The sequence below is a fragment of the Mastacembelus armatus genome, chromosome 20, assembly GCF_900324485.2.
Source record: "Mastacembelus armatus chromosome 20, fMasArm1.2, whole genome shotgun sequence".
NCBI lineage: Eukaryota > Metazoa > Chordata > Actinopteri > Synbranchiformes > Mastacembelidae > Mastacembelus > Mastacembelus armatus.
The window spans coordinates 9,716,529-9,730,876 of NC_046652.1; the positions used below are offsets into that span (position 1 = coordinate 9,716,529).

The 14,348-nt window shown below is 40.6% G+C and overlaps 1 protein-coding gene across 1 annotated transcript in view; it reads left to right on the forward strand.

Annotated features, from left to right (window-relative positions):
* Window positions 1-8,894, forward strand: part of ube3c (ubiquitin protein ligase E3C) — a 30,290-nt gene extending 21,396 nt beyond the window's left edge. The window contains exons 20-24 of the mRNA XM_026292049.1: window positions 2,270-2,482; window positions 4,846-5,034; window positions 5,124-5,190; window positions 5,434-5,564; window positions 7,832-8,894. Of these exons, the coding sequence (XP_026147834.1) occupies window positions 2,270-2,482; window positions 4,846-5,034; window positions 5,124-5,190; window positions 5,434-5,564; window positions 7,832-8,002 (771 nt within the window). The 3' untranslated portion in view covers window positions 8,003-8,894. The remainder of the gene's footprint in view (window positions 1-2,269; window positions 2,483-4,845; window positions 5,035-5,123; window positions 5,191-5,433; window positions 5,565-7,831) is intronic.
* Window positions 8,895-14,348: the final 5,454 nt, after the last annotated feature.

A 14,348-nucleotide genomic window follows, 5' to 3' on the forward strand; every position in this document is an offset into this window, starting at 1 on the left:
GCTATCATCTAAGCCCAGAGAAGAATTACCTCATGACAAGTGGTCGCCTCTCAATTAGGGCTCTCCATTAGCCGATGATTCCTACCTCTTGTTTGTGTAGTGATTGCATTTGGCTGGCACTAAATCAGCAGGCCCACGCAGACGGGACATAAATAAGCATTCAAAGCATGTGGTAATAGCATTTTGATCTGTTTTACAGTCAGGAGCATCCAGGTCTCTTCTCTTCTGCTCGGCCCTAGATGGTCCGGTCCACTTATCAGAATATTGTAACTCCTCCCCTTCTTTTTCTCCTTCTTCTTCTTTGTATTCTGTAGAAGTGAGAAATGATTGGTCAGTGAGCTCTCAGCCTCTGCTTCTGAAAGACTGTGCTCTCCATAACTAATGGTTCAGGCAATTAGGCCGGAGGAAATTAATTTGAATTTGACTTTCAATTAACCCTACCTTATGTTCCTCTTTCTCCATAAAAATGGACGTTTGAGTGGCCATTTGAGAGGTGTATTGATATTTGTTTAGTGCCATTATTGCCTGGATAAAAGGCAACCGTTTATATAGATTGGGATTGCATCACTGCTACTGCAGTGTGCACTGTGCACATTGCAGCTCAAAGGACACGGGAGATTAATATTGTTAATTAATGTTCGAGGCGTGCCATTGTTGTGGAGGTGATGTATTACAGGCAAGAGTGGCTTGTCTAGGGTACTCACTGAAATGGGATTGAACATCAGAATAGAGGCCGGTCATCATCCTTCTTCTTCACTTGTCCACCCAGCTGACAAGCTGAAAGATTTAAGTCACAAATGGGGAAAACAGGTTACTATGCTTTTGTTTTGTTTTTTTCTTTTTAGCCCTAAGACTAAAAAGTTGATGTTGATGGGAGCGTTTGCTGAACATTTGCACCATTCTCATTATGTAATATGATGTGTAAAAGGATCTCTCCGCCTCATTTGGTCCTCATTATTACAAAACCTCCAGCCCCATCAGAATTAGCCTCTCCACTCCATAAACTGTGAGGGTGAGGCAAGTTTGATTCTTCTTCCTCCTCACTCAACAGACTTCTGAACAATCTCCTCTTACTGATCTCGAGTGACTGATAGTCCCCTTTAGAGGTGTGTGAGGTTGGCACCCCTGATTGATAGAGATGCGTTTGAAAGGCATTATAATTTTATTGATTCTTAATGTTGTAAATTAAGGAATTTATTTGGCAGCTAACAGAATGCACCTGCAATGTTGTTGGCGTTTATTCCACCTGATGGTGCCACGATCTGCTTTAATTGCGTTGCCACTGCACTCACTTATATTAAAAGGCCTGGGCCATAATAATTAATTCTTTCCAGCCCAAGTCATTTTGGCATAATTTCTGGCAATAAACACTCATAAATAAAGTAAGTGGCATTGAAAAAATAAGGCTACAGTTTTTTTCCATATACTTATTGCTGCCTCTTCCCGGCACAAGTGTTATTGATAGGTTTCAAGGGGCCATGTGGCGCATATGGTCTGGAATGAGCACTGGCCACGAGAGAAATGCTAAGTGGATTATTTTGCATAAAAAATAGACAATGTTTGAAGTTGTGCAATTTACCTGTGTTTAGAAACTAGTTGTGATTTATGTGTGTGTGTGTTTAAGATGCATGCATTATGGAAATCCACTAGATTTATAATCCATTTAGCTGATGCGGTCAGGGTTTTTAGCGCTATCATTTATAAAGACCTGTATATTTTAATGTCTCCAATGGGCTCTTTTTCTGACTATTCCAGTACATTAGCTTTGGGTTTTATGAGTCACCTGCCCAGCTGTAGTTCTTAATGGCATTTAAGGTCAAGGTGAAATTTGGCATTTATGAAGTTTGAGGTGGGTGAAACAGAAGACTGTGTGTTTTAGATAGATTGTGTTTTGCTCTCAGTCACTCTGATGTGACCAGATTCACTATCTTATCACTTGATTTTTTTTTTTTTTTTTTTTTTTTGGTATCAGTAGTAGGCAAATTTAATGTTGTAATCAGATTTTTGAATATGTACTCAGTAATGTTATGCATGCTACTTGATGCTTGCCACAGTCCATTTAGTCTCCCCATTTAATCTTGGTTATCTAATCATCATGTTTTATTCAGCAACACCAAAGCAATAAACAATCACTGTGTTTAATGCTCAAAGCATTTGCTCATTTTTACTGATTGACTGGTTCTTGTGAGTGACTTCATAAGAACCGAGACTATTTCTTGCCCTTTGGTTGTCCTCCAGTTAAAGAATTAACATCCACATTTTCCCACAGGCGCTGTATGAGAATATGTTGGTGGAGTTGCCTTTTGCCAGTTTCTTCCTGTCCAAGCTTTTGGGAACCAGTGCAGATGTGGACATCCATCACCTGGCCTCACTGGACCCGGAGATGTACCGCAACCTTCTCTTTCTCAAGAGCTATGAGGACGATGTGGAGGAGCTGGGCCTCAATTTTACCGTGGTGAACAACGATCTCGGAGAAGCTCAGGTGATCTGAGTTAGGCAAGGGGGGTGGAACTGAACAAATGATTCACACCCCTTTTTTTTTTTTTTTTCCATCTCTGTTTCTGTCCTAGTCAGTACTTCTTATTCAGCCGTATTTCCTTCATCCTGTTTGGTTCCTCTTTGTGGCGTTAATAATTCATTTCCTTCATGATGTACCACTTTTCAGCTCTGAGAGATAAAGCACGTTGCTACTGTCGCCCTAAGCTGTGGTGCAGTGTAGGGAACACAGCAGCTTTGTTGACCATTCCACCTGCCTTTCCACCAGAAATTATCTCAGAACACGCCTGACAGAAGCAACTAGCTGCTCTTAAGCACGTCTTCTCCAAAGCTCAAGGCTGCAGAGACAAGCCAGCACCATCGCACTGAGTCACCTGGCCCCAAATCAGCACTCTACTCAGAGCCCCTGTTTGCTTAAGGCCTTAACGCGTCTTATTAGCTCTTCTCAAACAACACCTGAAATGGTTGAGTTACAATGTAGCCCTCCTGGTCACAAATAGGGCATCGCAAACACGATAGGGAAAACAATTTGTGAAAGATTAGGCACACACCCGGGAGCAGTCTGCCCTGCATTTGCCCTCATGAGATAGCCTAAGTAAGCAAGATAACGACAGTAATTCTCTTACATTAGCACATGATCAGAGTCCATTGTGGGGGAAAGAAAAACTGAATTATTACCCGTCAGTGGAGCCATGTGGGGCTTGCTGCTTTTGGGGAGAGGGGTGAACAAAATAAGAGGAACGCCTTACTGTACATTATAATGCAATCTAATTCACTATCACTGCATTGAATGCCTTTGTGAAGCTTATCAATCAGTTTTTGTTAAGATTGCGTCAGACAGGTGCTGATTCATGTCTATTGTCATTTTTGACTCTAGTTTGTATTGTTATTAAGCAAATATCCTGTTAAGTGTCTATCAGTCAGTTTTGTGACAGTCTACGTGTGACCACTGTTACTTACTGTTGATGTAGTGTTTCTGTTTGAGATGAAATACAGATTATTGTCTAGTGTGGATACCGTTTTTTTTTTTTTTTCTGTTTTCTTCCTGTTTCTTCTTTTCACCTTGCCTTATTTTATAATAGTGCAGTTTGGCAGTGGAATTTTTAGCCCAAAAAAATCATTGATTCATATCTCAAAACATGATTTAGAAACTAGATTGTAAAAAGATAATTGCTGTTGTTTCTAGGGCAGTTAAAGTTTACACAATACTAAGAAGTTACTTGCCTCCAGACCATAGTTAACCACCCACCACACACACATGCTCCACAGCAGCTGTCAAGCATGTTTCGGACAATTACTGTGGTCTTAAGGAGCTGTAGCGTTTATTAGACACACTCTACCTACAACTGCATTTTCTGTCTGCAGTACTGTTAATCTCTGCTCCAATCTCCTGTTTTGACTTATTGCACTGTCGTTCCACCACCCTCCCTTCTCCCTCTCGTAGTTCTCACCTGACACACCCTTTATGCTCATGCCACAATGTACACAGGCTGTGCACTGAGCTATTCTCATAGGAACTATGCCATTCTCATAACAATGTGACCCCGCAGTTTGGGAAATCAGGAAGCGATGTAGTGGAAAATGTGACTGTACATTGTTCTAGTGTTTCTGAGTAATGTTACATTCTGGTCTTGTTATTACTTGCAGGGTGTGCGTTTGCCTTGCTGTGCTTCCAGTACATTTTTAAGCATAAAATATCCTTGAGGTTATTTTGGAGAATATTCTGGACAGTATTTTTCATTGATTTGGATAGCTGCAGTAAACGTACATTTGCATAAAGCAAGCACATTTGTAAAGAGTATTTGAAGCTTGAAAAAATACAGTTGGAACAGATAAAAATGTGTGATTAATTGTACACTGGCTGACTTATATTTCCTGGAAACATAGCCTATCCTTAACCATTACCACTACTTGCATAACCTTAATGCTTACCCTAACGTTAAAGATGTCATCACTCCAAAATTCAGTGACTTATATTGTGGGGATCCGCATCTGGTCCTCACAACATTAATGTGCAAATAGATGGCAGTCCCCACAGTGCGAGTAATACCAGACACAGACACACACACTGGCATACCTTTAATTAGAATGATGTTGGAAAACATTTTAATTATATTTCTGTGACTGAATTAAATTCACCTGGCACAATAACAACACTTAAATTGTTGGTCATCTGGCACTAAGGGCAGACTTTGTTATATGCATAATGGAAATATGCAATCTGCCTACCTGACAGTAATATTACTCAACAGAACAGAGAGTATGCATCTTATTTAAACACAATCACTAAATATTAAAACTAAACTGTGGAAGAGCCTTATAAAAATGCCTTGTGTCTTTCTGATCTAGGTGGTTGAACTGAAGCCAGGAGGCAAAGACATTCCTGTGACCACAGCAAACCGAATAGCCTACATCCATTTGGTGGCTGACTACAGACTGAACAAGCAGATCAGGCCTCACTGCCTGGCCTTCAGACAGGGCCTGGCCAACGTGGTCAATCTAGAGTGGCTGCGCATGTTTGACCAGCAGGAGATCCAGGTAGTCTGCACATGACAAGGAAAACTGCAAATGAACTTGGAACACTGTTATAATTCACAGAAACTAATATATTTTTTCCTTTTCGGTAGGTGCTGATATCTGGGGCTCATGTGCCAATTTCTCTTGACGACCTGAAAAAGTTCACAAACTACTCAGGTAGGGGTCAGTCTTAAAAAATGTGCTTTTGTTACCATTGTGTGCTTACAAACCATTATACAGTCAAGGAGTTAGCATTCAGTTTACAGCATATATGTATGTTTGTGATTAATAAATGGATGTGTCCGTCAGTGGATGGGAGGAATAGAAGTCTCATTTCACCAAATAATGAATATAGTGCAGATAATATATTACTGTGTACAGGTTATATAATGTCATTTTCTCCATCATCGCTGTCTGTAGGTGGGTACTCTGCCACTCACCCTGTCATTCAGACCTTTTGGGAGGTGGTGGAAGGATTCACAGATGAGGAAAAGCGGAAGCTACTGAAGTTTGTCACGAGCTGCTCAAGACCTCCTCTGCTGGGCTTCAAGGTTAGGGTTTACACAAGTTGACCTTTTCCCTCACTCCATCTTTTCTTCTCCCTATACCTGTCTCACCTGTAAGCTCCGTTATCATCAGGTTTTTCAAGCCCAGCAGAAGGGAGTGTTCACTCTTAATGGGCTTCTAATGAAAATACCTGGACTGATAACAGCCCTCAAAATGATCATTTTCAAATTAGACGTGATAAGACCAGGCCAGTGTTGTAAGTCTTATCTCTTCGTCCACTGTTGTTATATAGTTCATGACCTTCTTCTGCTGAAGAGCTCCTTCTCTAGCTGTGTGGGCTTGGTCGCAGATCCTGCCTGGACAAATATTGCTATTCAGAACTCCGTAGTAGGTTGAACTTTTGAACTTTTGCCTTCTGTGTGACATGGCAGAAACCAGCAAATTCCAGTTAAATGACCATACAAGGAATCTATCCTCACACTTCTAAACATGATTTCAGCCGTGCTGAATCATTACTACCATTTTTAAATGATTTCCTAATTGGAAGTCATTTCACTTTCTCACAGACTTGATTTGTGGGACAGTTAAGTAGTTGGAGATAAGGGGGGAAAAAAGCACAGTGTTGCTCAGGGCCATTAAGAGTTTTTATGTGTCGTACTTCGTCTAACCAGAAGCTGTAATCATCATATGATTGGTTTTAGTACTTTTTATGACAGTCATTAGTTAAGAAAACCTAATTGGTTTGTTCTTAAATAATTTGCAGCACCTTCTATTTAGGTTTAAGAGTTGCTTTCCCTCCTAATTTAATCAATTTGACTTTGGCCGCTATATGAGGATGCCCCCCCCCCCCCCCCCCCCCCCCCCCCCCCTCTTCTCTGTTTCTTTGAGCTGGAAACAGCAGTAATTGGTGGGGAACAGCCCCTGACCCAGCCCCAGCCTGAGCCAGCTAAGCCTTAATTAGCTGTCATGAAACGGCCCAGGATTCATTAGAGGAGGAATAGCTCTGTCAGGGGAGGCCATTTAAAAAAGATGATGGAAACTCTCTCTTTTTCCAAAATGATAGCCACGTTAATGACACTTTCTCAATAAGCAACGATAGTTTAATACGGTAATTGTCAGAAAAATGGGGTCATTACAGCTAAGCCCCCAAAGAGCCATTTAAACGGGTGAGTATGGCTGCTGATCCGTATATGCTACCTTTAAATAGTGGGATGAAATCAGTGGAGCAGAGAGACTCATTCGCTGGCCCAACTTGTGATGGAAACGGTCAGTGTCACAGTCTGCAGATGAGGTGGCCTCATCACAAGGAGGCTTGATTTAAAAAATGCCAGATAGACAACATGAAATGACCATTCCTTCAGCGTCTCATCCAAGGGTCAAACTGTGTGATGGTTTCTCATTCGGTACCTTTCAAGTGCTACACTGATCCCCCAAATTTATTCTTTCACTATAATAGTGTAGCCCTTAATGTCTCTTTTTTAACATATATCCTGTTGTGGAATTTGGCATTTATCGCTTAATTGGGATTGCTCTGGACATTGTAATCATCTCTGATGCAAGCTGATTCACGTCTCATTTTTCCTTCTATCTTTAAACACATCATGATGACCAAAGTATTAATCTGCATCTCAGTGGTGGACTCAGGTGGTCTCAGGGGGCAGGGGCAAAAAAAAGTGTACTTGACGTATTCAATGGGCCCCCACACAGAAATCAACAATGCACATTTGGTAAAAAGGCTACAATCACGCCAACTTTATTTTGGGTGAGAGTTTATAAATATTTCTTCTTCCTGGTGCATCCCCAACTGAGGGCACGATAAGCATGCTCTAGGTTTAAAAAACAAAAAAAACAGCTAATGCTAATGGTTTAAAACAGACATACCTTTACCTCTCCTCCCTTGCTTTTGGAGCAATGGATTCAGCCTTTCAGTGAAGGACTCCCTCTATCTGCATTTGTGCAGATATTTTTTGTCTCTTCTTGGCACTTTGTAGTCATAGGGTAACCTGATTTTAATCTACGTCTTAAAGTAAGGATAGAAATTGCTGTAAAAATATATTGTGAAAAAATACTCCTGCTACTTAGATACAGAATCCATCTAACATTTAGTATACTATACAGCTTTGAACAAGTCTACATATAAAATTAATAAAAATTAAAATAAAACTTTACCTGGTCTCTTACACTGTGGGGCACCTTAAAGGATGTTTCATCACATTTGCTCTACTGGGGGTGCACCTTACCCAGGGGCCACCAGTGCTGCAACTACAACCAATTTGTCTTGTACTTATTAACGACACACATCTGCACACAGGAGCTTTACCCGGCCTTCTGCATCCACAACGGTGGCACTGACCTGGACCGTTTACCCACTGCTAGCACCTGCATGAACCTGCTCAAGCTCCCAGAGTTCTGTGACCAGCATCTGATGAGAAACAAGCTGCTGTATGCCATTGAGTCGTCCGCTGGGTTTGAGCTAAGCTGAAGGCAGTGTCTTTGTTCCTGCATCTGCAGATTCAGTATCACAGAAATACATTGAGAGAAAGACTAAAGGCAGAGAAAAAAAGGATAAGAAGCAAATGATGCACTGACCTGCCTGATATACTGTGTGCTTGTGTGTGAGTATGTGTATGTGTGTATGTGTGTGTGCGTGCCAAGCTGATGGGTGAGGAGAAGATCACCCACAGATTTAAATAAAGGAGTGTAAGTATTGAGTTATGTTATGTTTGTTGCTTCATTGTATTTTAAATGTGTAATCACTTGTCAGAACACATCAGAAGACAGAGACACAAAAGAGTATGTAGGAAATATGCGCTGAAACAAGAAAGGAGCAGTAGCAGCTGCTGTCTTGTGTAATCTAACATGAACGGACAGCTATTTTTCACCAAAGATTAAGTGGCATCATTTTAAGAAAAGGCAATATAACAACAGAGAGACTCTGAAGCCACCTTGTGCTGTCCCAAGGGCTGTGAGGAGTGTTTGTGAATCCCTATCATGTATTTTCATGTAGAGGTCATTAAAACTCCAGTTTTTGTGATTTCTGAGATTAACAGTAATTACCACCATGTCTGCTAACCCTACTATAAGGATGCACACGCTAATGGCTTGGGAAAAAGTATGATTATGGATTTGTGAATATGTACATGTTTACAACTACTCTTGTAGAATTCATTTATTCAGATTTGTACAGGTTTGTTTTACTGTGAATGGAGGCTTCATGTTTTCCATCTTTGGTCAGCACCTGAAAAGTTTGCTCATAGGGAGCAAATACATGTATTGTTGATAAGGCTTTCAAAGGCTTACAAATGATTCGTGTACCAATAGGGTGAAAAAGAGTGTATGGAAATGAATAAACCCACCTTTCATTTTGCATTTTCCTTCCATATGTCTCTTTTCTTGTTGCTTGTAATTTAGAATAATGACTAAGACATAAAACTGTGCTTTGTGGGAAAATCTCCTCCTGAGTTTTATGGCCTCTGACATATAATTAAAGAAACATCCAGTTAAGAAACACTGAGCAGAACTATTCTGGCCTTGAGATGCATTATCGGGCTGAGCACAAATTAAGATTGTGTGCGTTTGTCATAAATCTACCTGCCCTCTGATGCAGTATAGCCCAGGAAGAAATCCATCCCTCTTTGGACAGGGTCCATCTCTCCATCCTCCTGCTGAAATGGCCAACTTGCTGCCCCCTCTTCTCTTCTCTGAGCCCAAACCCTGCACATCCATTGGGCCAGAGAACTCAAAGTGGTAATTGGGTCTTAAAAACCTGTCTTGTCATTGAAATGAGGGATTCATCTCAATTACGATGAGATTTATTTAAGACTATTACCTTGTGATGGATTATAACTGACAAAGTTAATGCAGGATGCTATGAATCATCCTCAGTGTGTAATATACTTTGGCTTTCTCAAAGGCCTTTTAAGGGCTAATTGAAGCTTTTAGCCTTGTTTATCTTGCTGCAAAGCAAGGAAACATCAAAAATCACTTGAGGGTGGAGATTGTAGCCTACTTTGTGCAAGATTACTTCAAAAGTGTCATCAATTGTGATGACCTGCAAACTGAGCATTAAGCCTTGGAGTATGAGCTGAACATCGGTACATATCTGGCAAGTTAGTTGAACAGATAATGCAGTACACGCAGAGAGCACAAGTTCTGTCTGCAGGTGGGGTATCAAAGTGAAAAGATCTTGCACCCCTTTCAGGTTACCTTTTCTTATAAACAAGTGCCATCTGGTGGTTAACTACTTGTACTGCATGGGGATCATTTTGAAATCTGCCTTTACCGTCTAGTTACTTTAGCTGGATAGTTCAAATAAAATGTCATGCCTTTCTCATTTAATTCCCCATTCTAATGAAGCAAACAAAGTAACCTACACCTTGTTTTGTTGATCCCTTGGAAATATGTCAAAGTATAAATATTATACTTTGGCAGCCTGGTTGCAGCAGAAAATAGAAGAAATTAAGAAGACTCTGACTGAGGTCCATTAATATTGATCTTCAAGCTCAAGCAAATGTCAAAATGTAGATTTTTAAGCTGCATATTAAGATCGCATCATGTGTGTCAGTGCAGCCTAATGAGCATACTCCCGGCCTGTCTCGACAGGAAAACGGGGATAGGCCATCCTGGTCTGTGGGGTTTAAAACCTGCAAGGTTTGGTCTCTCACAGTTTACTGTCAAAAGTTAATGATTGTCTTACTTTTGTATCAGTCCTACTTTGTAACTTACCACACATACAGTGCAGTCTGTAGCTGTAAGAATGAAAGAAAAGCAAAAACGTCATTGTGAATAAATTTAGAAAGAGCTACTAACTATGATATAGAATGACCTGAGCAGGATATTTATTGCTGTGATTCCTCCTGCTCAGTGAGTCTAATTAGATAGTGACTGTTCATAATTAATAGCCATCTGTCATTTTCATTGGGTATTTCTTAGCTGACAGGAACTCCATCCAGCAGTAACTGCAAGAACGACCTTCATTTTCCATTTAAAATCAATGCACGACTGTAATTTCTGGCTCATTTGAGTTTAAAACTGCAATAACCTGCACTGTTTCATTTTGTGTATTTGGGTTATTATAAGGTCAGTCCACCAAACCTTCCCCAGGATCTGAGTCGTAATGTGTGTAAATCCATTCCCACCATAGAAGATGTAAAGACATATAAAAATAAAAAGTATGCAGGAACATAAGAATACAGAACACCTATGTCAAACCTTCAACTTGTTTCACTTGTGTTTTACAATTTATATACAGTGGGTACGGAAAGTATTCAGACCCCTTTAAATTTTTCAGTCTTTGTGTCATTGCAGCCATCTGCCAAAATCAAAAAAGTTCATTTTATTTCTCATTAATGTACACTCAGCACCCCATCTTGACAGAAAAAAACAGAAATGTAGAAATTTTTGCAAATTTATTAAAAAAGAAAAACTGAAATATCACATGGTCATAAGTATTCAGACCCTTTGCAGTGACACTCATATTTAACTCACATGCTGTCCATTTCTTCTGATCCTCCTTGAGATGGTTCTGCTCCTTCATTGGAGTCCAGCTGTGTTTAATTAAAATGATTGGACTTGATTAGGAAAGGCACACACCTGTCTATATAAGACCTTACAGCTCACAGTGCATGTCAGAGCAAATGAGAATCATGAGGTCGAAGGAACTGCCCAAGGAGCTCAGAGACAAAGTTGTGGCAAGGCACAGATCTGGCCAAGGTTACAAAAGAATTTCTGCAGCACTGAAGGTTCCTAGAGCACAGTGGCCTCCATAATCCTCAAATGGAAAAAGTTTGGGACGACCAGAACTCTTCCTAGACCTGGCCGTCCAGCCAAACTGAGCAATCGTGGGAGAAGAGCCTTGGTGAGAGAGGTAAAGAAGAACCCAAAGATCACTGTGGCTGAGCTCCAGAGATGCAGTAGGGAGATGGGAGAAAGTTCCACAAAGTCAACTATCACTGCAGCCCTCCAGCAGTCGGGGCTTTATGGCAGAGTGGCCCGACGGAAGCCTCTCCTCAGTGCAAGACACATGAAAGCCCACATAGAGTTTGCCAAAAAACACATGAAGGACTCCCAGACTATGAGAAATAAGAATCTCTGGTCTGATGAGACCAAGATTGAACTTTTTGGCGTTAATTCTAAGCGGTATGTGTGGAGAAAACCAGGCACTGCTCATCACCTGCCCAATACAATCCCTACAGTGAAACATGGTGGTGGGAGCATCATGTTGTGGGGGTGTTTTTCAGCTGCAGGGACAGGACGACTGGTTGCAATTGAAGGAAAGATGAATGCGGCCAAGTACAGAGATATCCTGGAAGAAAACCTCTTCCAGAGTGCTCAGGACCTCAGACTGGGCCGAAGGTTCACCTTTCAACAGGACAATGACCCTAAGCACACAGCTAAAATAACAAAGGAGTGGTTTTGGAACAACTCTGTGACCGTTCTTGACTGGCCCAGCCAGAGCCCTGACCTAAACCCAATTGAGCATCTCTGGAGAGACCTGAAAATGGCTGTCCACCAACGTTCACCATCCAACCTGACAGAACTGGAGAGGATCCCCAAATCCAGGTGTGAAAAACTTGTTGCATCATTCCCAAGAAGACTCATGGCTGTACTAGCTCAAAAGGGTGCTTCTACTCAATACTGAGCACAGGGTCTGAATACTTATGACCATGTTGTATTTGTTTTTCTTTTTTAATAAATTTGCAAAAATTTCTACAATTCTGTTTTTTTCTGTCAAGATGGGGTGCTGAGTGTACATTAATGAGAAATAAAATGAACTTTTTTGATTTTGGCTAATGGCTGCAATGACACAAAGTGAAAAATTTAAAGGGGTCTGAATACTTTCCGTACCCACTGTAGGTCTCTATTTTAGGCATAATATTTAAATTTAGTTAAAATGAAATCTGTAGGTGCCCCCAGTTTTGAAATTGAAGAAGGCCATAAATACATAAATACTTATAATTATTATCTTATTATTAGTATCTTACACCTATGGTCACAAATGATCTGTTTTCCTTCAATTTGCTTCAAAGTTCTCTGATTGAACTTAGACCCACAGAACCATAAAATTCTTCAATGTCCAGCTGATTAAAGTGAGAGGCTAGGATTGATTTCTTATTCAGGTAATAATGTTATATGTTGTTTATATTCATTTATCAATGCAAAGAAATAATGCATGTAGTAGAGATGCAGAAATTAACTGCAGTGAGTTAGGGCTGTGACAGAAGTTAGTAATTTTTGTTATGCTGCTGTTTAGCCCTCTAGCCATGCTATCCCCTGCAGTTTATGTTTACAACCCTGCCCACCCCTTTAACTGTCTAGTCCTGCTTTTGGCAACACTATATAAATAGGCAACTTTTGCAATGCAGATTGGGTGTGACTGCCACCTGACTCTTTTGCCATGTTCTGCGGCTGGTTTCACAGATATATTGTAGACTGACTTTTTTTGCCAGCTCAGCTTTCATTTTGCTCATAGACTGATCTACTGCATGATAGATAGTTTCACTAGAGTAGATACTGACTTCTTCTGAGCCTGAAAGATAGCTACCCGCTCTCCTAGTCCTAATGTTTGCATGGTCCGGCAGTGACACCTGCTGACTAGTAGAAGACGACAAAAATGAGAGGAACATTGTGTTTTGGCTATTGACCCTAGTAAATTGATTAGCCACTTAGACTTGCATTTTCACCTTTCACACTGGCTTTAGTATCAATTGGTCATGGTCCCATGATGGTGGAGAAGAACCAGAGAACCAAGAGGCACTGTGGTACAGCCCATGGCAGGTGAAGGTGCTCATAGGCCGGCTAATGGCTGTCGGATGTCCTGTTCCCCTGGTGATGGGGAAGAACCATAGACCAAGGGGGACTGTGGTACAACCCATGCATGGCGAAGGTGTTCACAGGCCGGCTAAGAGCGGCTGGACGTCCCAGTCCCCTGGTGGTGGTGAAGAATCAGAGAACCAAAGGACACTGTGGCCGCTGGACGTAAAACTGAATTTATTACAAAACCAACCATAATGGATTTCAGATTTATTTCTTAAAATAAATGTATTTTATTGGACCTATTCTGGACTCAATGTAGTGATACATGTCAACCACTGGAGGGGGCAATGCCCCCCTGCCACTCGGCAAACTCCAACTATGCTGAATGTCTTGCATGTGTTGTGGGCAGGTCCATGAAACAGGCTTCTGTTCAAACTCAAAGGCATGATGCTTTCATGTACTCCCGGTAAAATTGTTTTTTACGGACCCATAAAAGTCCAACATACGAAGTGACAAGCATTATCTCCTGAACGAGTTCTTCCAAATCAGATTAACAGTCTTGAAATGGACAGCTTTGTGGAGCCATTGTGTTTACTACTACTACTACTATATTACTTCATATGCTTATTGATCGAATTGATTCTTATTCTGACAATTTTGTGTTCAGGGTTAACTTGCCAAAAGCTTTGGGCAGTGGTGGACTATAACTAAGTACATTTGATCAAGTAGAGTAATATAGTTTTATTTTAAGTAAATACTTGTATTTTTATTAGCAAAAAAGTATATCAGAGTATGTTACAAAAACCTGTGTCATATAGTGTCAGAGTCAACAGCCAAAAAAACAACAAAAAACAAATATTTAAAAAAGTGTCCTAATAACATCCTAATAAATGTCTTCTAAAACATAGTGTAACTTATGCAAATTGATATGATTGATAACTGGTGTACAAGTGGCCAAACTCATCCTGTAGGCTACGTAATATATGGCATGTATACAAGTTACTTGGGTTAAAAGCTGTAATTTGACTGAATACAAGTAAAAGACATGGCTTCTGTGTTTTAACAATATGCAC